This window comes from Equus quagga, chromosome 1, assembly GCF_021613505.1.
Source record: "Equus quagga isolate Etosha38 chromosome 1, UCLA_HA_Equagga_1.0, whole genome shotgun sequence".
Taxonomy (NCBI): domain Eukaryota; kingdom Metazoa; phylum Chordata; class Mammalia; order Perissodactyla; family Equidae; genus Equus; species Equus quagga.
Genome location: NC_060267.1, coordinates 128,501,424 through 128,529,171, shown reverse-complemented (window position 1 = coordinate 128,529,171; position 27,748 = coordinate 128,501,424). Strand labels below are relative to the sequence as shown.

Genomic DNA, 27,748 nt, shown 5'->3' with positions numbered 1-27,748 from the left:
ACCAGAGGAGTCTGTAATTAAGACAAAACAGTACATACAACAGGATGAAGGTTTTCTAATTTCACCTTCAGTGCCCCCAATTACTAAGGGCTCTTTTCAAAATTGCTTTTCGCTTAAACTAAATACAGAAGAAGCTCTCTTAACAGACCCATTGTATTAGCTGACACTCTTCTCTTCGTGAAATATACCTGTTGAGAAAGGCAGACCCATGTGTGTTGGGAAAGGCAGACCCATGTGTGTAGTCTTTTGACCCCCTCTAGGCTGCTTATTATAAGAATGGGCCTTGGGCCTGGAACACTTCCTTACCAAGTAATAAAGAAAAGAGTCCTCACAGCCTGTGCTGGACTTGTCTCTTTGTGTGGGAATAACTGTCCCTGTTTCAGACTCAATCTGTGCTCCTCTGTGTTCTGCCTAAGCATGTGTGTCATATGGCACCCGGTCAACCCCACTACTACATCAGTTCCCTGTGCGGAGAGTGTAGCAGAGTACTCCTGCTGCTATAGCACAAAAGGAGTGCATGCAGGCCAGTCGCCCTGTGTGGCTTCAAGCACAGTTGCCTAGGCAAGCCAAGCCAAGATCAGCCAACTCCAACCCACTCCAGAGATGCATGAGAAATAACGCACAATACTTTTAAGCCACTGAATCTTGGAGTGGTTCATTATGCAAAACAACCTAACTGATACAGAGTCATCTTACACAACGCTGTGTTCTGTGGTAAATACAACTCCACTGCAAGACTATAACACACTAAAGTATATCATGTATGAACTTTGCTCCATATAACTTTTGAATTTTCCTCTCATGTAATTTTTATATAAACTTCATGTTTGCATTCAGTCATTTTATATCACTGTAGTCACATTAGATAAGCTCACCTGATATGAAATAATGCTGATAACATCATGTTTAATACCCCACCACTCTATCTCCAGGCAGGCAGTAATTTGTCATAGAACTATCATTAGCTCTTACTGTCATAAAAGTTTCAGTATATTCATGTAATTGAATGTTTTCACCATCTGAGCCTTAATCTTCTTCATGGTCAATAAAGACTAGATTATTTGTGAACTAATCAAATTTAAGTATTGATTATTCTCATTTCTAGATTTGATGAAGACTAAAAGACAGTACGAACTAGTAAATCCTCAATTGCAAAATACCCTAGACACACCAACATAGGTAAAACACATGTGATTTTCAGTGAAAAGAATCTATTTCCTTAGGAAAGCTGAAACTATTTCTTTTTACACTTAACAGATAAAATAACAAGAAAATAACTTTTGATAATTTGGGGATGTAGAGAAAGGGAAATGATACACAAGATAGAGTGTTATTCAGCAATGAAAGGTATTTAAAAATATCCCTACATTAAATATACATTATACACATATACATACACACACGCGCGCGCGTGCATTAGCATGGATGGAAGGATGGAAGGGGAGAAAGGGAGGGGGAGACTAGGATGTAGAAAGTGGCGAAAGAATGTTACTGTCACCCCAACAACCAAAACAAGCCTGATAAAATACAAAATCGTAGTTTTAAAAAACCCGTCAGAGAGCTAAGGATGCTAAGACCTACAGGAACTAAATTCCAGAGATGAATGAGCCCTTTATAGGAAAAGAAAGACCCATAGCTGTTCTAATTTCTAGCAGAGTATAAGGAAGACAAAGAATTGGCCACGGATGTGGGTAAAGAGAAACCAGCCTAACTTTAACAGCTGCATGTAGGTGGAGTGATGGACCAGAATTCTGAGAAGCCTCCCTAAAAAGCAGGCCTGCACCTGTCTGCCAACTTCTTCTCATGGGTCTTCACCAATTGCAGGGGGCAGTATACTGAATGCAGAGGATGGCACTGGAAAGTGGAGAGAAATTCATCTAAGGCACTCTAGGATTTCAGCTACTGGAGGCTGGGGGTGACCAGGAGGGCTGAGAAAGACCTTTCCAAGGAATTCGAGGCCTGCACAGAGTGTAGGGCAGCCTTCCTCAGTAGGATGGGTCAAGCAGCAGGGGAAAATGATCTCCCAAAGCACAGAAAGCCAGGGGTGGGACTGAGACCCAAGAGAACTCCCTAGTGGCCCAAAGACCCAGCATCTGGGAGAGATGAGAGAGATCTCTCACAGTTTGGAAAGCCGTGCATCTGTAAACCTGCTAAATTTTGCTGGTGGTCAGAGCTCAAGCCCTGCTGGAAGGAAAGATCAGATCTTGCCTTCAAAATGTTAGTAACAAACTGACTCACACCAAACCTTCCGCCCCCTCCCCAGCCCAACCACAGACTGAGTCAGCCTCTGCCTCCACTGCCTAAAAGAAGAAGGGGCATGTTTTTTTTCTGGAGGTAAATGTTATTTACTTCAGGCTTTCCTGTTCTTTACATGCACTGTGTGGTATGCAGTCCAAAAATTAAAGACACACGAAGAAGCAAGAAAGTCAGTCATGGGTCAATAAAAGAAGATATAGAGATGACCCAGATGGACAATTATTTGTTAGGTAATAGATGAATATTCTTTAATCACCAGCAGCATTTCCTTCACAGGGATACTTTTAATAAACAGTTAAATAATCCTCATACTCAATGAGAGGTGCAGAAAGCTTAACTTTTTTATTCTTTAATAAATAAAATTTATTTTTTTTTTTATTATCTTGGACCCAGCTTTTTTCCTCCACTTTTCCACTGCGCCATCCTTAGTATATAGCTTTTGCATTCATGCTCTCAAGAAGGTTGCTGTACTTCCATGTTTTGTATTTATATTTTAGGCATAAAACAAGGAAAGAGCAAAGTGCCAAAGGACATGGGGCTAAGGGAGCAAGTGAGCTGAGTCTGTCCCTTTTAAAAAGCTTTCCTAGGAGTACCACCAAGCGAATTGTACTTGCATTTCACCGGCCAGAACTAGGCCATGTGGCCATCTCTAGCTAGAGGGGAGACAAGGAAGGTATGTCTATTTAGGTGGGTGCTGCTATCCTGACCAAAATCCCGCTGAAGGGAGAAGAGAAAAATGGAGATGAGTAAGAAGTGAGCAGAGTTTGGCACACTAAGTAGCAGAAAATCTTCCCCAGCTTTTCTAATGGTTGCAATCCAACTATGAAGAGACACATGCTAATGGACACCCTGCACTAAAGGAGACAAATAATTTTCTCTTTGGTAAACAGTCCATGTATGCTATTAATGTAGGCTTAGATATGTGTCTTCTACCTGAAAGACTGTTTCCAGCATAATGTAATTTGAAGAATAAACTTAAAACACAGATAGCAATTTTGGAAGTTTACCTAAATTCATTACATACTAAAAGGCTCCTAGGAGTCAGTACAAACGGTTGGCATTTCATCCATTGTGTATATCAACACCAGTGAAAGTATGCACACTTGTTACAACTCCAAGCAGCAGAACAAACACCTGCACATGTTGAATATTCTAGATGCTTACCAGGAATGGCAGGATAAGCCAGCTGCTACTTTCCTCCCTGCCCAAATATTTTCCAAATATTAAGCTATTTTTGTTATTGCAAAGAGGTAACAAAATTCACAGAACTAAGCATTTAACAATTGGCTACTATATTTATGACAGATGGCTACATTTACAATTACTAACAGTCTTGCTACTGTTTGAATATAAAAACCAAAAAAGCTACATAAATTACACGCTCAGTTGCCTTACTTCTAATTTAACTTAAGGGAACAAGAATTAATTTGATCTAACTATTTTAAATATTTGCCAACAGGAAGAATTCAATGACGTATGGAAGGATAATACTGAATTCACTGTCTTCTACTCCTTGCCACTAAACAATATATCAGCTTGCTTTTCTACTGAAATTGCATAAAATAGATAGGACAGCTAATTTAAACAGTTGTTTGCACATTCAATATTTATAACCTGAATCTTGCATGACTGACTGGAAGCAGTGAGTTAGAAGGTTTAGCTCAGCTGCTGCCTGGAGTGATGGATGGCCTCGAAGAATTTCTTGTTCACTGACCAGATCAATCACATAACAGAATTAAAAAAAAATAAGATCAGCCTTAAACTAGATTCCCAACATTTCCATCTGTATGCAAAACTGTTGCAGGAAGAAATGTATCATAAAACATAATGTGAAGCTACTTAAAAATAATAAAAATCCACCAGAGATGCTGTAGAAAGTAAATAAAAAAGATAGGGTAACTAGATAATATTCTACGTTTTAACTGAATATTAACTGAAACCTTATTATATCTGTAATCCAAAAGTGTTGTCAACTTATAGTGATATTTTTGATTGTACTCAGAGTCACAAGTAAAAGGATTTACAAATCATTGAAAGGGCTGCAGTCTTGGGGGGCAGTATTTGCAGTTTAACTTTATTTAATCAAACTAAAAGGTAGTTTTGTGGCAATTATTATATACTGCTGTTTTTAATTATTCTAATTGTTGTCCTATAAAATAAGTCTGTTAAGGAGTGAACAAACATCTGATATTTCAAATTACAGTAATTCATTCATTGATAGTTAACCCCCAAACATCTGCATGAATGAGGGAAAGCAGCAGTACTGCCTATGGACCATGGCTAATGAGGCTCCTCCTTAGTGTGTACTAGAACAGGTGTTGACGAGTCGGTGAGAGTCCGTTGTTAGCACCTCTTACCAGCTCCTTGTTCAGTGATGTCAGGTTGGTAGCTTGAAAGCAGCCATGGTGGGGATATTTACACCACAGAAATTAGCAAATGTGAAACATCAGGGCTCCTCAAAACCCTACCTCCACCCTAGAGCTAACTGGTAAACATGCATCAGCACACAGCAGTGTGAGTTCATTCCTAGAGTCAGGGTAGGGGTGGGCTAGGAGGCTAGGGGACCGAGTTGAAGAGCTTACGGTTGAGGTCGTGCTGAATAGGAGCAGGTGTGGGCAGGCTCAGACCTTGAATAATCCTAAAGATGCACTGGGTGTCTAAGGATGTCTGTAGGTAGCAACCAGGACAATAGAAATGGTATTTGTCACTTCCGATAGCCCTCAGGCATTCATCTTCTCTTCTTAAGTTTACCCCTACTAGGAGTAGAAGTGAGAGAAGAAAGAAGAGGAACAACTAGAAAATTACAAGAAATGAAAAGCAGAAGGAAGAAGAAAAAGAATATGAGAAAGAAAAAGGAAAAAGAAGTAGAAGGCAAAGGGCAAGAATAAAAGACGGAAAGAGAAGAAAAAGAAGGGAAAGAAGAGGAAGGATGAGGAAGAAGAGGAAGAGAAAGAAGAAAAAGAAGATGGAGGGAAAGGGGAGGGAAAAAGAAGAAAGAGGAAGAATAGGAAGGGGGAGGGGCGTAGAGAAGGAAGAGGAGATATTCAGACTTCTGCACATAGGCAGAAAAATGTCCAGAAAATGCTGGACACATGGAGGTCTCTTGGGGCTCAAGTGAAGAGACACTGGCTCGAGAGCTGAGTACAGCAACCTTTCTGCTTTTGAAGTCTCTTTCACTCTTTAGAGACTAGAGATTAGGATTCTTTTTTGAAGCAATGGGTTGAAGACAACTTGGCCATGTTTCTATATTTAAGCAGTACTAGTGTGCCCAGCTGGGAAGAGACGCTGGGAAGAAGACACATCCCGGGTTCTGGCACCTTTTGGGTTTCCAGGAATTCCCCATGGAAGTGGTTTCCAAAGTTCAAGTGTATCAGCATCACCTGGAGGAATGGTTAAAACACGAATTGCTGGGCCCTGCCCTCCATTTCTCCCTCAGTACTTCAGGAGTGGGGCTTGAGAATTTGCAGTTCTAACGAATTTCCAGGTTGATGGTGCCTGCTGCTGGTGTACAACACTGCCTTAATAATAATAATAATAATAATAATAATAATAATAAATCCTGGAAATGATTACAACCCAAACCTTGAGACCTTATTAGTGAGCATCTTAGAAAGAATTCAAATGAGAGAAATACAGGCTAATAACGAGGGGCAGGAGTCCTGAAAGGGAAGAAGAAAGGCATCACAGACCACCTTTTCCCACTTACACTTAGGCCCTCAGCTGGCTGTGGCATCCATTAGCGTTTCTCTGGTAGCCAACTGTGGAGTCTCTTTCTGAATCACCCCTTGAAATGTTCTCCATACTCACTGGGCTAGGTCTTCCGAAATCATTTTTATACCAATGAGCACAACTGAACTGAACTGGAGTGAATGCCTGACTCAAAATAACACAACCATATTCCCTCTCTAGGTATTTTGAAATTGCCTGCTAGAACTTGTAATGTAGCAGAAACACAGAAAAAGCTGAGATGAAAGAGAGAAAGAGTGCTTAAGGCTTTCTAGTGCTGGCTTCCATGCCTAGCTGCATTACTGTCCTTGGGCTTCATGTGACACCTCAACGTATTTGGCATTCGATGCCCCCACTGTGTTTTAATTCACTCAAGTGGCTTGGTTAACTGAAATGAGTCCAAATGAATCTAGCCCCTCTCTACAACTGTAACAACTTTACTACTAAAATTGAACTCATGCTCTTTGGCACATGAGATATTTATTGCCAAGTCTGATCCCTTAGCCTTCTTTAGTAGCCTATGCCAGGGTCCTATCACCAAGCTGGTAAGGAAACAAAGAAAAAACCCTAATACCTGTTTCTTTTTGTTGGATATTGAAAAAAGTTTTATACATACGTCCTTCTTACCATTTTTTTCATATCGGGTAAAACAGCTATTACTATTTATTTGTTACTAGGAATATCAGTTAAAACTCTTTATGTCAAAATTCAACAGAAAATCCAAGTCAAGCTAGCTCACTTAGTAAATGAACTTTATTAGCTCACACAATTGGAAGCCACAGAGGCAGTCTTCAGAGCTGACTGATTTAATAACACAAAACAGTCATCAATGACCCAATTTCTTTCTATTTCTCCTCTTGTGTCACCTGGGTCAGCTTTATCCTCATGGTCACAGGATGAGTGCCAGATGCAAACAGTACTCCTAGTCCAGCATCCCAAACAAGTCCTAAAATTCACTCTGATTGGGCCAGAGTAGGTAAGATTCCCACTCCTAAAAGAATAAATGTGGCCAAATAGATAGAATGTGCTAATTGACCTAGCAATCAAAGCCCACAGCAGGGGCTATGTTGTGATCAGTTTTACTAGAAGTACACAGGCTGCTATTAGGCAGGGGGAGCTAGTCAAACAAAACTCAGGCAATTTTAGGAAAAGTGTGGCAAAGTTTGCTAGACAGAGAACCAACAAATGTTCACCACACTTGTTTCTTACATGTGCAATTGGAAAATAACTTAAAAATTCACTTTATTTGGCAAATATTATAGTAACAATTGGTTCAGGCAAGAATCATTATGCTAGACACAAAGAAATGGAAAGATATTCCATGCTCACGGATTGGAAGAATTAACATAGTTAAAATGTTCACACTATCTGAAGCAATCTCAGATTGAATGAAATACCTATCAAAGTTCCAACATTTTTCACAGAAATAGAACAAAGAATCCTTAAATTTATATGGAACAACAAAAGACCCTGAATAGCCAAGGCAACCCTGAGAAAAAAGAAGAAAGCTGGAGATATCACACTCCCTGATTTCAAAGTACACTCCAAAGCTGCAGTAATCAAAACAGCATGGTACTGGCACAAAAACAGAGAAACAGATCAATGGACAGAATTGAGAGCCCAGAAATAAACCCACATATTTACAGACAGCTAATCTTAGACAAAGGTGCCAAAGACATACAATGGAGGAAGGAAAGTCTCTTCAATAAACGGTGTTGGGAAAACTGGACAGCCACATGCAAAACAATGAAAGTAGACCATTATCTTACGCCATACACAAAAATTAACTCAAAATGGATTAAAGACTTGAATGTAAGGCCTGAAAGCATAAAACCCCCAGAAGAAAACAGGCAGTACGCTCTTTGACACCGGTCTTAGCCGTATCTTTTTGAATACATCTCCTCAGGCAAGGGAAACAAAAGAAAAAAATAAACAAATGGAACTACATCAAACTAAAAAGCTTCTTCACAGCAAAAGAAACCATCAATGAAACAAAAAGACAACCTAAAAATCGAGAGAAGATATTTGCAAATCATATTTCCAATAAGAGGCTAATATCTAAAATATATAAAGAATATACACATCTCAACAACAAAAAAAGATGGCTTGATCAAAAAATGCAGAGGATATGAACAGACATTTTTCCAAAGAAGATATACAGATGGCCAACAGGCAAATGAAAAGATGTTCAACAACACTAATTATTAGGGAGACACAAATCAAAACCACAATGAGATATCACCTACATCCATCAGAATCGCTATTACTAAAAAGACAAGAAATAACAAGTGTTAGAGAAGATGTGGAGAAAAGGGAATGCTCATACACTGCTGGTAGGAATGCAAACTGGTTCAGCTACTATGGAAAACAGTATGGAGATTCCTCAAAAAATGAAAAATAGAACTACCATATGATCCAGCTATTCCACTTGTGGGTATTTATCCAAAGAACATGAAAACACTAATTTGAAAAGATACATGCACCCCTATGTTCAATGCAGCATTATTCACAATAGCCAAGACTTGGAAACAACCTAAGTGCCCATCAAGGGACGAATGGATAAAGAAGATGTGGTGTATATACACAATGGAATACTACTCAGCCATAAAAAAGATGAAATCTTGGCATTTGTAACAACATGGATGGACCTTGAGAGTATTATGCTAAGTGAAATAAGTCAGACAGAGGAAGCCAAATACCATAAGATTTCACTCATATGTGGAAGATAAAACAACAACAACAAACAAACACATAGATATAGAGAATAGACTGGTGATTACCAGAGGGGAAGAGGGTGGGGGAGGACAAAGGGAGTAAAAGGGCACATTTGTATGGTGATGGATGGCAACTAGACTTTTGATGGTGAATACAGTGTAGTCTATTCAGAAATTGAAATATGACTTACACCTGAAATTTATATAATGCTATAAACCAATGTTACCTCAACAAAAAAAATTTTAAAAATCCATAAGCCAAAAAAAAAAAAGGAATCGTCATGCTAACCTATTGAATGAAAGCTTGATGAGGACCAAGATATTTACACAGTATCAAAGTATGTCCCCACAAACTACACTAATTTTAAAGAGGAAAATACCAACTTTACCATAAGGAAATCTGTCAGACATTACTTTTACCAAGTGATCAAAGTTAACATCACCTATAATGGAACACACTGACATCATATGCCTTCTGATAAACTGCACTGAGAAGGATACAATATCTCTTTCATAGTATTTCTGCCAAAAACGTATAGCCTGAATCTAATCATAAGAAAAACGTCAGACAAACTCAATTAAGGGACATTGTATAAAATAAGTAGCCTGCAATTTTCAGAAATGTCATTGATGTGAAAGACCCCAAAACACTGAGCAATCATTCCAAATTAATGGAGACTAAAGACACATGAAAACTAAATGCAATGTGTAATCCTGGACCAAAAACATCATTGCTATAAAAGACAGTGAATCTATATCATAGATAACGGTATTGCAGCAATGTCGAATGTCCTGATTTTGAAAACTGTACTGTGGTTGTGTAAGTGAATGTCTTTGTTCTCAGTAGATACACACTGAAGTATTCAGTAAAGGGGTATGAGGACTGCATCTTACTCTCAAATAGTTTGGGAAAAAGTTGTGTATGTACACACATACACATAGATATGTATACATTTAGAGAAAAAAGTAAAAGAAAATGTGGCAAAATGTTAATAACTGGTGAATGTGGGTAAAAGGTATATGGTAGTTCTTTGCACTATTTTTGTAACTTTGCTTTAAGTTTGAAAATAAAACGTTTAAAATATTAAAAAATTAATTTTAGATTGCATGTCCCTACAACTTTTCTCAAAGCAGGAGATATTACTGTTTTGCACTGTGCATCACTTAAGTTTCATAAGGGCAGAAAAAGCTGACAACAAATCATAAAGTTTTCTTTTAACTTTTTTTTTGGATTCTTAGTTGATTATTCTGGTAGAGGATGGTATGTCTTGGCCAAACGCTGTTGTTTCCTTTTCTTCTGGGCACACAGCCAGATTATAATTCCCAGCCCCCAATGCTATTGTGGGTGGGATATGAGCTCTGGCCAGAGAAATATGACCTCAAGTATCCTCCTGTCTTTCTCTTTCCTTGTCTGATGACCAGATATGGAGGATCCAGTAGAGAACTCCAAGGCCCTAGACGGAACATGGAAGGATATGGAAGGAGCCTAGGTCCCTAAATGACTGGAGGGGGACAGAGTCCCTAGCATTGATCTGAACTGGACTGTGATATGAACAAGAAAGAATCTTTACTGTAGTAAGTCATTGAGATTTTGGGGGATTATCTGTTATAGCAGTTAGCCTAACTGACTATTAAGTTACCTAACTTACAAAACAGATTAACAGAGAGGTGATGCTCCAGAAAAATGCACTAAGTGAGGATGTTATGTATTTGCTTTCAGAATATACTTTAGAATAGCAGTTCTCAAAGTGTGGTTAAGGGACTCTGGAGGGCCTCCAAGACCCTTTCAGGGGCTCTGTCAGGTAAAAACTATTTTCAGAACAATACTAAGTTGTTATTTGTCCTTTTCACTCTTATTCTTTTACAAATATACAGTGGAGTTTTCCAGAAGTGGCGTGACGTATTAAACCCTAAGAGACTGAATGCAGAAGCAGACAAGAGAATACATCTGTCTTCTACTTAGCCAGATACTGGAGAGATTTGCCAAAATGTAAAACAATGCCACCTTTGCCAAATTCTTTTGCTTTGGACAATATATTTTATGCTATAGTTATTTAGAATTACTTATGCTAACATGTAATGGGTTATTATTTCTAAATAATAAATATCTTTTAAATTATTCAGTTTTAATTTCTAATATGGTAAATACTGACAAATACAACCCATACAAACAAAAGTTCTTTGGGGTCTTCAATAATTTTTAAAAGTATAAAGGAGCCCTGAGACCAAAAAGTTTGAGAACCACTGTTTTTCAACAAAGTATGACTATATCCAATAGTCACAACATTTAAAAAAAATAAATCCATATTGTTAAAATACAAGAGATAGGATAGAGAGGGTCCCCAGATGACCCTTATTAACTCAAGAGCACAGTGTCTAGGACATGATAGGCGCTCAATATGTAATTAAGTTAAAAATTGTACAATGGTGATGATACCCTCAATCGAGAGTGTTGTGATAACTGAATGAGATAATGCATGTGTGTCTTTGTGTATATTATCATTGTTCACAATTATTCACTATCCCCCTTTTACATAGGCGGTTTATACACCCCTGCCCCACTGACTCTGGGCTTGTCTGTACGACTTGTGCTGGCCAATGCATGGAAGTAGAAGTGACATGTGCCACACAGATCTGAGGAGAAATTTTAAATTCAGTTGTGTGGTTCTGCTCGGCTTTTGCTGTTCTGCCCTTGCTTCATGAACAGCATGTCCCAGATAAGGGCTGTTTGTTTGATCCAGGTTCTGGAATGAGAAGACAGAACAGAGACATTGTCGACCTATAGCTCAGCTCAGCTGCAGCTCGCAGGTAATGTGAGACAGAAATACAGGAAATTGTTGTAAGCCACCCTAGCAAACCTGGCAAATACAGAATGAAACAAGCCTAACATACTATAGATGTTCAATAAACCTTACCATTCTAATCAGTGTTATTATTTAGCTAGAGAAGCACTAAAAAACTGTGGCTTAGTCCTTGAGTGACTGCACGAAGCACAGCCTACCCTCATCAACTAAGGCAGTCTACACAGTACCATTGAAATAACCTTAGGATTCCAGGTAAATGAAGTACATGTCCCAGGACAAGAGTGGCATCAAAGTAGATCTGACTCTAATAAAAAAATTCTGGCTACCATTTATCCCTGAATACCACCAGAGGGGCTCAGGAATATCAGGTCATTGGCAAGTGACTGAGAAAGAAAGAGGTTCTAAGGTGACTGGCAAGTGTCTACACTCAGAGAACAGTGCAGTGGATCTATCAGTTCATCTGCCGCCCTGCCCACACTCTTTTCTCAGGGAATCTGCTCCAGCTTACAACCTCTGAAGCCGAAACCAAAGATGGAGCAGTAGGCTCAAAGCTAATAATTGACCAAGGGCAAATCCTGACTATTCTTTCTGATCTTTGAAGTGGAAGATACATAGACTGAACCTGGTCAGACAGTGAAGGTATTAGAGTTGTAGGGTCATAGAGGGATGTACTGATAGCCATATTTGCCCATGTGCACAACAACAAACAATCAGAGAAAGCTAGTCTGTAGGATGAAACAGAAGAACGGATCCAACTTACAAATAGAATGAGGAAATAGAGAGTAGCTGCCACAGAGAGGAGCAGCAGACAACTATCACCTCCCAAGAGGCCTGTATCAATTTTTGCAGTTGGGTTCCATTGACCTCTCCATAAGTATTAGTTGTATTAGTATCTCCATAAGTATTAGTTGTTCTAATACTTATATTTTTACTTGCCATAATTTAAATAGAATTCTGTCCTTAACAACCAAATGATCCTTAGAAAAGGTAGCTGTTTTGTTTTGTTTCTTCACCTTGCTAATCTTGGCCCAAAGAAAGAATTTAACTTATTTCTTGAGATTGTTAGAGGGCAAGGGTGGGAGAGAAGTAGAAATCTGGACTACAGTAACAGAATTAACTTTCTGCAACTGACAGTGCAAAGTACTTGCAGAAGTAACTTCACTTTTAAAAAGTGTCAGAAACCATGATTATGGAATCATACTATGTCTTCACCTTTTTCCCACTCAAGCAGTAAAATGCAGCAAAGATATTAAGAACAGACGCTAGAGAGTCATGTGTTCTGGATTTTAGTGTTGGCTTTGCCTCTAAGAAACTGTGACCTGAGGAATGTGACATCCCTTTTCTGGGTGTCAGGGTTTTTTCTATGAAAAAAAGGGAGCTGGATAAGACTTGTAAATTCCCTTTAATAATGGAGGATTGAGCTGCTAAAATGTTTTAAAAGTTTATGCTAACACATCAATTTCTAAAATATAGTGAATTGGTATGTTTATTACAAATCACTATATTTATGGTATATTAATAATCACATATGGTTTTAAATAATGCTAAGACATATTTTATTTTCCAAGTCATAAATCAATGGCATTTAACCTTATAAAAAAGGGAATGGTAATACCTATGTATATGAAACAGAACAGCTGTTCCTATTTACTGTTAATAAATGTAACCATCCTCCAACTACATTGAGAATTTCATATCGCTGTCATTGTTTCAGTTTATTGTAATAGCTTTTTAAGTAGGAAATAGATATAAAATGTACGATCACTAATGTGTTCCAATAAAAAATGGCAGAATATTTGGTTTTAATTAAAGTTATTTGGGAGTTCTATTACGGGCTTATAATCGGAGTTTTCACCTAAGAGCCAAGTGTGGTATTCCTTAGCTGTAGGCCAGTCTTGAGAACATTTACTTGCATATACTCCTACCCCACATAACCATTTGAGAATAATCAAGAGAATTTATTTCTCCTTACTTAAGTTTTCCTGCCTTTCCTCACTCTGAAATAGTTAGCATCCTGCCAGTAGAGGTGTGGCTAAGAGAAATGCACTCTATACTTGGCAGGGAAAATAAAAGGTTAAGTTAAGGCTCAGTCACTAATTTTCCAGGAACTAAGGGTTGAAAAAAGGAAAGCTGGATACTTTCCTAATCCTGTTCACCTGCTTCTGACTCTAATTCTTGTTTCTTTTCCTATCTTTTTCTAATCAAAGAACCACTGTGACAGTATATCAACACATTTCAGTACAATACAACAAGAATTATTGAGGACCCACCATGCACACAGAATTCTTCTATGTGCTGTGGGGATCGTGATGATAAATATGACGTTGTTAGCCTCAGTGTAATCATGTACACAAGTGTAGGAACACTGAGAAAGGAGAGACTTACTGTAACTGGAGGACATGGGAAGGATTTATGAAGGATATGCATTTGAGTATGACCTTAAAGAATGATTAGGGTTTCAAAAGGTGGAGAGATGGAATTAGGTTGGATGAAAACTTAAACCAAAGGCATAAGAGCCTGTGGGGTGTTGAGCAACCAGGGTGTCTATGGCAAAGCGAAGGAGTGGAATGAGCGTTGTGGAAGGAGAGGTGTCTGAGATCAGATCCAGAAAAGCCTAGGGTGCCCAATGACCACCAACTTGGCAGTGCGTTTAGATAAAGAAGCTTGGGCTGCAGCAAATCTGATGGTTTTTCCCACTGCCCTAGGCTGCTTAAGACCAAAATCTAAAACTTTAAATTCAAATACTGATCATTAAAAAAGTAAAAGCAGATGTAGAGTTCCTGGCAACAGAGAACTTAAATGTAGTTGAAATTTGCAATGTTGGCTTTATTTGACTATGTTATTACTACCCAGTTTTAGAGAGAAGGTAGAACCATATCAGTGGATTTCAACCTTTTGTGGGAGCAATGGCATCCTCTGTTCCTACCAAACATAAACATTTTCATCACAAAATGTATACAAGATTGAGAAAAGGGAGGATGGACTGTTCTGTTTGAAGTAACAGAAGTGACTCAGAACTGTATAAAAACCACTGGGTTAGATAATTTTAAATGCTCTCTCCACCTAGCTCCAAAACTTCATTTCTATGCATGGAAATTGTAATTGTGAGTATCACCATCTTACCAATTTTAGACCATCCATATCTTCACTTCTTCCCCCAAAAGAAGTACACCACACCACAAACTGAAACCAACTTAAAGGAGTCTAGCCGTGAAAGGAATTAGAAATTGCAAAAAGTAGGAAATTAACATTTACTGATCATGTGCTATGTGCCAGCTACTATGTTAGGTCTCTGAAAACAACCTAAAGTCCAATTAACTCCGCTGCTGCGTAATGTAACTTCTGGGCAATGTCATTTACAAATAAGGCTTTGAAATTCAAAGTTCAATGACAGCCTCTTCAGGATCCAAATGCATTGGTCCCTGAAGATCTCATGGTCTAACTAGGGTGGAGAGTTGGTTGTAGAGATAGATTAATGTGATAAATTCCATCATGTGATAAATTCCATAACAGACTTACATATAAGTGCTATTGTAAGATATATTTGTGAGTTACTACTTATATTTCATTTCATCAGAGTCATTTCTGTGAGTCCAAATAAAGCTTCTAAAATATTTGAATATCCAAATAAAAAACTCTCAATTGATGGAAAAAAGTTACAAAAACCAGGAATGCTAGAGATACCAGCCCTCCTTCTCCTTGTATTTATTACTGGCCATCTTATCAAAGCTAAATGATTTCATAAAGTTCCATGATATATTTTAATTGCTAACATGGAATTTTTCCTCCATATTAAACAGTTCTAGAATGCTCCATTCATGAAAATGTCCTAAATTATTATGAATTTTATAATGGGACTATATAGGTCCCATAACATGCATATTATATCCTATCTTGTAGACATTTAAAATTACTTTTATTTTGAATAATTAACAGATGAATAAAAATAAACTACAGTGTGAGGGAAGGCGAACCAAACCAGAAGAAGCATTTCTCCTGATGATAAAGAGTGAGCTACATACTAATGACACTGAAGAAATCTATCCTCCCAACTCTGCATATCAAAGCAGGGAGAGCATGTGGAAGATCTGTGATCTGCTGAGTCACCCTCCATCATCCCTGCTAGTGAAGGAGAACGTAGGCAGTGGGAAACAGCAAAGGCTGGTTTCTTATGCCTTAAGTCATTGGAAGTCTACCCACTTTATCTATTTTTCCCAGGTGCTGGTTCTTCACAGATGAACATTCCTCTCTCTCTGTGCTTCTACACTGAGGCTGGTCACCTATAACTCCCTTCCTACCAAGATTCTGATGCCAGGAGTTCCTGCAGTTGTCTTTAAATAAATCGCTAGCATCCACACGGGAACGATGGGAGTCACTTCTCTTTTCATGTTTATGTTTATAACTTCCTTCCAGGTAGAGAACCTGCGTGAGTCAAGAGTCAAGCAGGTTCCCAAGGAAAAGCTGCTTTTCCACCTCTCTTCAGGGATGAGTACCGTGAAAACGTCACAGGGAAAATAAACATGCCCAAGTTGTCTCAGAACGTTTCAGAAGAGCAATTTAAGAACTAAACATCCCTGGACCCTTATCTATACTTACAGACGTAAAAATTATAAATTAATATTTACTGTACAGTTACTATTTGGCATTACCCAATGTAATCCTCTTAATTACTCAATAATAGGTATACACATCATCCCCATTGTACAGATGAGGCTGTGAGATACAGGGGGTTCAGCAACTGTCCCAGGGTCATCAGGCTAATACATGGCAGAGCCAGTGACTCTGAGGCCAATGATCTGAAAAGCTGACTTGGGCCCTGATAATGCATATGGCAATCATTTAACTGCACAGTGCTTTAACAAATGTATGGCCTTTTATCATGACTTTACACAGTAAGAACACTTCCAAATACTCGCCTATGTGCAATTTTTCTTTTGCTAGTATTTTATATTAGCTTTCAGCATGTATCTAAGTTTTCTAAAGAGTATTGTAAAAATTATTCAGAAAAGTAAAATGAACCAAACTAAGAATCAGGAAGAAAAGATTTCTCAAAGAACATTTATTTAATAGATAAAGAATATGGCATCAGAGTTATATACCTTCCACGTGTTATCTAAAACTTTCACATAAAACCTATTTTAAGGCATGCAAATTTAATATATTATGAAAGTCAGTATGCAAAGTATCTTAAAGTGCTCTCTTTACTAATGCATGTAACAAAATATACTGATTATGCAAGTGCATTTAATTGGATATAATTAAAATAATGAGATTTAAATACTGATGATTTTAAAAAGAAAAAATAGAAGTTCGAATTAGCCATGAGATGCATTCAAAATGTTAATGAAACCTGCAATGTCATTACCACTTTAGTACACAATACTTCTGGTTTAAAAAAGAGCAACTACTGGCCATTTTCGCCCAGTTCTAAACACATAGTTTAGAGATATATTCACTCAGTAACATAAAAGATTTCATTGGATAATATAATACTCTGTACTTGGATAACATGATTTTTTTAAAATAACTTACAACCTATATAGCAACCACTATTTTCTTCAAAAGAAGGCATCAAAATGACCAAAAAGATGATAAAGTAAATTTTCCACAGGAAGAGTAGTACTTGGTTAAATGTACCCAATCTCAAAAGCTTTCACTAATGTCATTCTGACCTAAAGATATCAAATTTAGGTATTTTCTTAACTCTGGTAGCTTTAAAGCAGCTGAAGAAGACCGATGACATGCGAAAAGAACAGGTCTGCAGCTGTGAGGCCATATTCACTGTACTCGGTTTAAAGTTTCAAAGGAGTCTACCGTCTCCAACGTCACTGAAGAAGGGGCGACAGAAGCAAAATTCAATGGGGAAGAAGGACCTGAAACTTCTATTAGATTTCTTTTCTGACCTCTTTGTCTAGCTCACTAGCAACAATACAGAAAAGGTGACATAAGAGTATCTTTCATTAAATTATCTTGAGGTCAAAGCTTTGTTTTGTAGGACGGGTATGTTTCAATTTTCCATTTTACAGAAATGGAAAAAAAAGCTTTGTGATCCACATGGGCCTAAACCTCCTACAATTTCTTAGAAAGAAAAACAGTACCAGCAATTAAAATAGAAAAAAGTTCACATTACCACTTACTGAAGAGGAAACTAAGACAGAATTTAAGTGTCTGGCTCAAAGGCACATAACGAGGGGAAAGAACAAACGGATACGTCAAAAACTCTGGAATGAGCATCATAAATCCTAGGTTGAATTCTAGGTTAAAATCATTAAACTCTACTCAGGTATCACTTCAAATTCAGAATATTGCAATGAAGAGATCACAAAGGATCAGTTAAAATTTGTAAGGATAAGGGACCCTTTTAGGGGTCCCTCTCTTTTCAAGAATTTATCTTAGCAGATTCCAAATGAAAGCAGTACTCCAAACAGTTAAGGGCTCAACCTGTGAAACCTTCTGGCACTAACATTCCCTGGGACCTGCAGGCTAAGAATCCCAGCCTCTCCAAATAGCACATGATGCCCACCACCAGCTATCACAGTGTTTTCATCCCATATATTGAAAAGGCACTGGCTGAGCTGAGAGAAAAATAATGTCAATTCACTAGAGGCATTGACAGTACAAAACGTCTCTCAGAATTCATTGAGATAATGACAAAATCAGGAGCAAGGAATTAATGCAGCTCAATAATACTCAGTAAAATGAATGCAACTCCTGTCAAAAAATGTAATAGTCCAAAATCATTTAGTATGATTGGCAGCATCAAATATAGTGAAATGGATTTCTATTTCAAGATGCAGTTGGTTCTTTTCCAAGAGCTCAGTTTCACGGTGTTCCTCCCGTGTGCCAGATGTCTACCTCCAGGCTCTGAAACACCTAACAACCCACACAGGGGGGCCATTGGCTTCCCACTGCCATGATGATACAGAGACCACAAAATGAAAGAACTCATAAAAATCTGTCATTAAATCATTTAAATTCAGGTCAAACAGTGAGACACAGGTGCATTAAAATACCATGGAAATGAAAACTGCAACTTACTAAGAAATAAGCAAGTCAAAATGAAGAATTTATTTGTAAAAAGCAAGGGAGGGGATTTTCTTTTGTGAGTTGACATTGAGAGAAAAAAATCCAAGAAAATTCTGTTACTTTATTCAAAGCTAAATGTATTATGTGTTAGTATAGTAAACATTCCCTTTACAGGCAAAATGTAATATGTTGGATAATTGCTGGTCAGATTGTGAAGCTCTGAAGCCACTGCTGGGGCCCAGGACAGGCCACCCCAAAATATCTCTCAGTGGCATGTTGACTATTTTGAATTAAAGTTACTTGAGAAGCAGCCAATGCAAAAACAATGCATTTTGACCCTCCTGTCTCTGTTCCCCCAGAAGGCAGGAGGTAAATCTCTCCTGTGAGGGGTGCTCGTCCTGCATCCTGATCCCAAAATGGGAATTCAGGGCCGAGAAGCTGCAGAAAGAAACCTTGCTAACTTACTACCTCCAGCCTAAAGTCTGCTTAAATTCCTCACTATCTACATACCCTAAACCTAAGTTTCTTTGTCCTGGCATTCCTCACAAATTTGTTTCTTTGTGTAAAAGATATATATACACTGCCTGCTTTGTTCACTCTGAAGATCATTTCTCTATAATCTCAATATATCCATATTAGACTCGGCTTTTCTCCTGTTAATCTGGTCTTGTGTCAATTTTATTACTAGTCCAGCCATAAGAACACAAGAAGGGTGGAAGGGGGCGTTTCCTCCCTCCCCAACACCACCTTATACCCATAGGTGCAGGATTTTGAATAATGTAATTTTCAGATGTTAAAGAAAAAAAAAGGCCTAGGCAAGGACCAAAGTAGAGAATCAATAAAGAAGTGGTTTCTTAACTCTCATTTTTTTAAAAAAGTGTAATACGACTATTGTCACATTTGAGCTGCAAAATACTAAAACAAAAAAGATTTGAGCAAAATTCTTTCTTCCTGTAATTCTCAGGCATTTATCTCTCAAAAGGGTAAAGAGAGAAGTAGGAATATCTCAGAATAAAAGACCTTTCCTTCCTGGAACTCTGATGATAACACTGTATCATGGGAAGCCCCTAAAGACGATGTGGGAGGCTTAGTAGCACTTTCCCCTTGTACCAAGAGTCAAATAAGGGGCTGGCCCAGTAGCACAGCAGTGAAGTTTGTGTGCTCTGCTTTAGCGGCCTAGAGCTCGCAAGTTCGGATCCCAGGCAAAGACCTACACACCACTCAAGCCATGCTGTGGTGGCATCCCATGTATAAAATAGAGGGAGATTGGCATAGATGTTTAGCTCAACAACAAGCTTCCTCAAGCAAAAAGAGGAAGGTGGCAACAGATGTTCACTGAGGGCCAATCTTCCTCACCAAAAAAAAAAAAAAAAAAGAAAGAAAGAAAAAAAGAATCAAATAAAATATTCTACTACATATGTATGTATGTATAGTTAGATAGAAAAATAACAATATTTAAAAGTATGGCAGAATGGCATGGTGCTGCAGAGCACAGGTTCCAGATTTAGACTACAAGTTTGAATCCTGCTTCTAACAGATAGTAGGTCCACAACCTCTGGTAAATTCCTTAATCTTTCTGGACTTCAGTTTACTCAATGGTAAAATGAAGGCAATAATTATGACTACCATACAGTCATGTTTTGGGGGATTAATTGAGTTAAAACAGTGAAAGGGCTTATAACAAGGCCTGGTACATTATAAGTGCTTAATAAATGTTAGCCATTATTACTGTATGTTAATTTTCTCATTTACTTCTTATAACACACCTGTGAAGTAGGTATTATTCTTCTTATCCCATAGGTTAGGCAAGTTAGGTAATTTGCCCAAAGTCCCACAGAGGTAAGGCTGGATTTGACTCTGGATCTGTCTAGTTCCAAGCCTACGGTCTTACTTCTACCTTATACTTCACATGTTCCCTATAGGTCTTGCTCTTGTGTGAATATAACATTTATCAAGACTTACTTAAATTGCCTTTTAACTGACCTTTCACCCTCAGAGTAAACTATATGAGGACAGAGATTGGGTCCTGTTTATTCATTCCAGTCCATTAGTCCACTCCTGCCCACTCGTCCATATTTCTGAGCTTCTGTGCCAGCCACTGTGTTAGGTGCTGGGATATCATGCTGAGTAGAATAGACAGGGTCCCTGTCCCCACGGAACTCAAAGTCTACTCAAAAGACAGATACTCAAATAAATATGCAATTATATAAACTGTTATAGTTGTAATGAAGGAAAAGAGGAGAGTGCTAGAAAAGAGTATTAGAGATGAATCTCATTTATTTGGGGGAAATCAAAGAAGGTCTTTCTGAAGAAAGGGCACAAGCTGAGATGAGAAGACTGAGTAGGTGTTAGCAAGCCAAAGAAATGGGGATATAAACCACTTCTTGTGCACAGGACCCTAAGAAGAGACCTCGCTGGGAGTATGAGGAGGGAATTTCCAGTATTGGCTGGAAAGGAGTCAGTGTGGCTGACAGATGGTGAGCTCAGGGCAGAGTGGCAGGAAAAGATAAAGGAGAGGGGAGAGACCAGAGCACATGAGTATTAAGGATTTGGGAGATTACCCTTGGTACAATGGGAAATCCAGTTGTTTTTTAGAAAGATCAGTCTAGCTACAGTGTGGAGACTAGATTGGAAAAAGACAAAAGAAGAATCTGGGAAATCCAGTGAGATGCTCTAACTGTAGATCAGAGGAAATGTGATGGTGGTTTGGGACTAGGAAGGTAGTGAGGGTGGGGAGAAGTGTAGAGACTCAAGGTATACTGACTCCCCCATGCCTAATACACTGCCTGGAAATAACAGGAATTCAATAATTTGTTGACTGACTGAACGAGTGATTCTTCAAGCAGAGCTGTTGTTGGTCCTAAGGCACCCACTAACCCCCAGATATATGACCTCCCCCTGAGCAGTATAATCATCCAGTGGAAATGAGAGACACAGGCAGATGTTGAAGAACTAATTATTAAATTCATAAACCAGCTTTCAAGACTCCAGCTGGAGTCTTATGAAAAACTCTTGATGTGTAAACGTATCTTTGTGAAACAAAATGCCTCTCCCATTCTGACAATGGAAAATTTTAGAAGCCAGATATTTTTCTGCTATGTGACTTTCCAAGCTTGTTAGAGAAATGTATTATTTAAAATAGCCTGGAGCTATGCTGCTAGAAACACAGCGAAACACTAAGAGTGCTGAAAGAAAGCCCTTTCATTTAAGAAAAAAAAGCTGTAGTTAGAAAGACAATCTATACTCGTTATTCTACTTTCTGGTAAAAACATGGTCTCTGTCATTACTTCCTAAAACAACAAAATATTTTGATTATCTATTAGCAACAAATTCAAATGCAGAGTTAATACATTTTCTTATATTCTGATAAATTCACAAGGAATGTCTTCTCCATGCTATTTAATAATTTTGAACTTTCATTCATAATACATTTATTTTGCTAAAACTATAAAACTAAAACCATTTGGAAAATCCAAATGTTTGTCTTTGTGGATATGAGAACAAGAGAATCTATGACTGTAGTCAACTGAATTAAAAATCTAATCATTAATCCTGTCACCCCTGAAGATGTTTTCCCATCCTTAAAGAGGCCAAGACCAATAATAACGGGGTAACAAAGGGGTAGTCAGGCTTACATCCATCAGCTGCTCTCTTGCGAGAACCGTTAAACCTAAGATACCTGTTGATTTCTCAATAATTAAAGCTTCAATTATTCTTAACTTAGTTAAAACAGTATATTGCCTAGGCTATAGTGATACGCTCAAGTGTTTGGGGGCACAAATAAAGCTTAACTTTGCATAGGAAAAGGGTGCTCGTCAGCAAGAGACTGTTCCAAGGTTCAGTCTGCCTCACACAGATCTGATCAAAAGGCCAACTACCAGAGCCCCTACCACTGCTTCTGAAGAATCTCAAGGTCTTGGTGGTAGAGATAAGGAAAATAGAAGGGGATGGCCTGGAGTGCTACATAAGGAACTTGATAAGCTTAAAAATAAAATAGAATTTGTCTTCTTCTGTTTGGTAGGAAACCACTTTCCCTTACACTGAAATTAAAGCTTTATATGGTACTCTGTACCTTTAGAATGCCTTTCGAGTCTTGAAAATGCTTTTTCTGCAGAACCAGGAAAAGATACATAAGAGCACCAAATAATGCTTTGGTCCTGTTACTATAAGAACTATTTTTAAGAATCTTGGTGACCATGGCAGATGATAATAGAAAATCTGAGAAGTTTACTGAGGTTTAAAGTTGAATAAAACAAAGGTATAAATTGTTCCATCTATCCTTTATCACTCATAAAAACAAGATTGTACATTATTAGCTAAAATTCATATTTTACCAACATTTTAGTGATTAGTGATTTGCACAAATCACTAATACTCTAATTCACATAAAGAAAAACGAATAACCTCATATTTATGTTATTCCCATTTAATTAAGAAAGCTCTTCCTTGCTCAGTTTGCACTAATGTAATTAGTACAACACTACCTCCATTAACAGGATAAATCATCCATTCCAGCAAGGAATATAAAAGACAAAGCTTAGACTTTGGATAGCTATTAATTACAAAGAAAAATTAGAAAACAGCATACCTTAAAGGTGATATTTTATTGAAAGTATACAAATTAATGAAATCTTAAAAAATATTCCATTCTATATGTGAAAAATCAAATGTTATTTTCATTCTCAGAATCATCTCAGACAACACATAGCTCAACTGAGTGAAAGTTGTATATAGTCATGTGTTGCTTAACGACAGAGATGGGATCTAAGAAATGCATCGTTAGGTAATTTTTGTCATTGTGTGAACATCACAGAGTGCACTTACACAAAAACCTAGATGGTATAGCCTACTACACACCTAGGCTATATGGTACCAATCTTATGGGACCTCCTTTGCATGTGCAGCCCATTGTTGACTGAAACACTGTTATGCGGCTCATAACTATATTCTCAATTTTATTTTTCAGTAAGAAAGATTAGCCCTGAGCTAACATCTGCCACCAATCCTCCTCTTTTTGCTGAGGAAGATTGGCCCTGAGCTAACATATGTGCCCATCTTCCTCTATTTCATATGTGTGACGCCTGCCACAGCATGGCTTGACAAGCAATGCATAGGTTTGCTCCTGGGATCTGAACCTGCAAACCCTGGGCCGCTGAAGCAGAGCACGTGAACTTAACCGGTATACCACCAGGCCAGGCCCAACTGTATTCTCATTTTTTCTAAATAATCTGTTCATAGCAAGGTAAATTTAAAACAAATATATTCCAAGCCATCTATATGTAAACAGGAAGTACCAATATTTCTAAACTAAATGTAACATTAAAATGAGGTATTTCAATCAATTTTAAACAAACATAGTTTTCAATAGCAGACAGTACAAAACATAACATCACCCCTCATTTGAACCAAAATCTCAAAATTTTGGATTATTTATTTCTTCAAGCTACAGGCTGTTTATTGCCCAATTCATAATCCTTTGATATTTTCTTAAACAGATGAAATTTGCTTTCTTCCCCTAGGGAAATGTCAGACTATAGTGATAGCTGAGAAATACGATTAAATTAGTTTAATTACTTCACGTCGACTTGATAAGTCACTGCTCTTTAATGCAAAAACTGTCACTTATAATTAATGACTGTTCGTACTGCTTCAATTGATCAAATGTCTAACACATAAAACATTGAAAGAAGTTCTGTATATCTTACAGCAATTCAGTAGAGAAGTCTTGTCCCAGGGGTATGTAAATCTGAAGTACAAGAAACCTCTGGATCAGTCCAACTAGAATGAGAGGAGGAAAATATACATTCATATGTCCAAACCATTTACATGTGCATGCAAACAAACACAACCACACGCCATCAACAAGCTGAAGCTTTTAGCTTTTAGTAATATATAGAGCTGCAATAGCACCACCCATGAGTTACAAGCTCATAACGAAAGCAAAAAAATTGTTGAAAATCAAATCAATCTCTAACAATAAATGTCACCTTTTAAAGTCCCATCTGTGGGCTTGGTGAAATTTTTATGAAAATTTAAAAAATAATAATTTTTTATCTACAATTTTTATTAGCTTGCGAGAGAACGTACACATAGAACTGCATTCAATAGAGACATATAAAATTGAACTACAGATTCCCATCAGGGCAGCCATAAAAGCATGTGGCAATTACTTTTATTCACTGACAGTTTTAACTGTTCTAAACAACTTAATAAAAAACAATAGATGAAGAAAAATAATTCTAATTATGACAACTACAACCGAAGGTTTGATGAGCCATATCTAGTTCATATGGTTTTAAATGTGTCCACATTGAGATGAATGGAGGAACATATTTTCATTTATACCTTTTGTTAATTTAATATACTTTTAGTTAATTTAATGCTCACAAATTAAGAACTGATAGCTTTTATTCCCCATCAAGAGCTTCATCTGGATTAAAAACATTTGGAGAAAAACCAGTCGCTATGGCACTTTTAATAGTTGAAGTCTACAGCTGCTTCAAAAATCAATTGATTTTATATCACTTCTTCAGATCCATCCGCTTAATTCCTTTCCCTTTAGGTTTTGAACTTTTGCTTCATCTCTCAATTATGATGCTCTTAATGGAAGTTTTAGTATCATTTCCTTCTAAAACATGCCTTTTAGGAACTTTTTTCCTGATGTGGGGAGCTGTCTTGATTTATCCGTGAACCTCTGCTCCAAATCTGATGGTACAGAGCAACACAGGGATAAGGGACTTCGAGGAAGGCAACTGGTCTAAAATGCACGTTATTTTCTATTTATTTTGACTTAGTAAGTGTAACAAATTTAAGAATTTTAAAGTAACAATACATGTTTGAACAGTCTATATAAAGATCTTCTGGTTTATAACTCCTTTGGTAAACTGTTTTGTAACATTCCTGAACAAATTAAACAGTTCCTATATTTTACCTAAAATTTAGTTTCTGAACAATAAACAGATTTGATAAAATATGCTTAATGTTTTTTAAATGAAACATACAAGAATAACTTTTACTTAAAATACTAAGCTTCAGAACAGCTCCAGAGAACCATCAGTAGAGTACGCAATAGAATGGAAATAGGGGATAACAGGCTCTGACCTTTGACAACTCTCTAGGAATTGGATTCTACCATATTTATGGGAAAAACCAGTGAGGCAACTAGAGTTCTGGCCTACAAAACCAAAGTGAGATACCAAAATGAGGCCAACTTAAATAAGCCACCATTAATCAATCTCTCTCTTGCATCTTCCATTGATTGGCCCTGCGGTATTTTTCCATTGCACAATCGACTCTGTAAATAGAGCTGGAGAGAGCACCAGGATAATAAAATCAGTTCTTACAAAAGGCTGCTAATTTATGTTACAAATCTCACTGAATCAGCACCGTTCTCTTCAAACACAAAGAGCTATACATATAGGGCATTTTTGTATGAACATTTTTAGATGTGAAAGACACTTGCCCTCAAAAAAGGAAAGCTTTGTAATTCAACTTTCTCACATATAGAAGCCCTAGTTTCCAAAAGGCTTCACTTCTAAGATTAAAAGAAGTATGATAATACCATATGGTGATGATCTGACAAAGAAAAAGTACTTTAATAATGTTTGACATACACTGATCCTGTGTGTCAGAGATGCTAACTAAATGCTATAGTAATATTTTTTCCCAGTGGCCTAGTAAATTTAAACTGACTCTTCAGATCTACAACATATCTAAAATCACTCTAAGTGATGCTGAATGTGGAACCACTGTTAGTTAAAAAATGCCCATCAGATACATAAAATTCATAAAAATTTACTCTTTTTACTAAAACATGCAGGTTTCTGCAGTTTTATAATCTGTTATCTGCCTGAGACAAACTCCCTCTATATTTTTAAAGGATTAAGTCCTCCTTTCTCGTGACTATTTTAAAACACATTTAACTGGCAAAACACCATTAGACTTTTAAACAGTGGTTTTACAGTTGTTTCATTACAACAAATGACAGTTGTGAATCTCATATACATTTTACAAGTGTTGCATTGTCCAAAGAGTTAGGACTAGATCACAGAACAGTCATCCTTTACAAGCACCCTGATAAATCATAATCGAAGTTATTTCCTGGTTGATATTGCAGCCTTGGCACAAATAGCACACTGAAGTGCACCTCTCTCAGTTTAGGATAGAAAACAGCAAACAGTTATGCCTTCATTATGGGTTATTCCATATTCCTAAGGAAAATCAGAAAACCTGTCTGGGCTCTTTTACCTTTTCATGTATAAAACTGGGTTAATAAATTAGATTTACACCTCACAGGATTATTTGTATGGATTAAATTAGATCTATTATTCAATAAAGATTTATTGAGCATCTACTGTGGGCAAGACTCAGTGCTGAAGTTTTTGTAGTGAATACGACAGACATGGTCTCTGGTCTCTTGGAACTTAAATTCTAGTTCCATGAAGGAGAAGGCCAAATGCTATGAAAGCATATAATCCTGGGTCCTTGGGAGCAAGAGGACAATGAGTGAAGGTTTTCTTGAAGAAATAACATTGGAATTCAGCAGAGAAGAATAAGCAGGAAGACGAGGGTAGAAAGGAGAAATAAATATTATAGGGAGAAGAACTACTCCATCATGTGAGGGAAAAGGCCATAGTAGATTGGATGAACTTAAAGGCCTAAAGGGCTGGTAGAAGAGACAGAAGGGGAAAAGCAGCAGGAGGTAAGTCTGGCAAATACCTAGGAATTCAATCATATATGTCCTTGAAGGCTATGTGAAGGCTATAGTCATCCTAAAATCAATGGGAAGCCACTCATACATTCATTCATTTATTCAACAAAGATTTATTGAATGTCTACTATGTGCCAGGCACTGTTTTAGATGAACAAAATAGACTAAATTTCTGTGCCAATGGGGCTTACTTTCTGGTAATGATGAGAAAAACAGTAAAAAAACATAATAAAAAAAATAGCATGTTAAACGGGAAAAAGTAGAGCAAGGTGAAAGGGATCAAGAGTGCAGAAAGGGAGGTTGGTGTCATGATGGGGGCATAGGCAGACTCTGAACTCACCTCCTCCCACGAACACAACCAAGCTACAACTATTCTTGGAACAATTACCCCTGAGAGACAACCGAAAACTGGATAAAAAGAATCCCCACAACAAGGGACAGTCCTGACTGAGGCGGAAGAGGCAGAAATTCCTTCTGGAGAGAAAAAGCCACCTCCACAAGCTGCAGCGCTT

At 37.6% G+C, this 27,748-nt stretch overlaps 1 protein-coding gene across 5 annotated transcripts in view; it reads right to left on the bottom strand.

Annotated features, from left to right (window-relative positions):
• The window catches only part of CFAP20DC (CFAP20 domain containing), a 234,197-nt gene that overhangs the window by 190,141 nt on the left and 16,308 nt on the right, over positions 1-27,748 (bottom strand). For 4 of the 5 annotated variants that reach the window (XM_046638094.1, XM_046638134.1, XM_046638109.1 and 1 more), the window contains exon 4: positions 24,232-24,304. The exons of the other annotated variant lie outside the window; for it this stretch is intronic. In XM_046638094.1, coding sequence (XP_046494050.1) covers positions 24,232-24,304 — 73 coding nt within the window. The remainder of the gene's footprint in view (positions 1-24,231; positions 24,305-27,748) is intronic. 5 annotated transcript variants of the gene reach the window in all.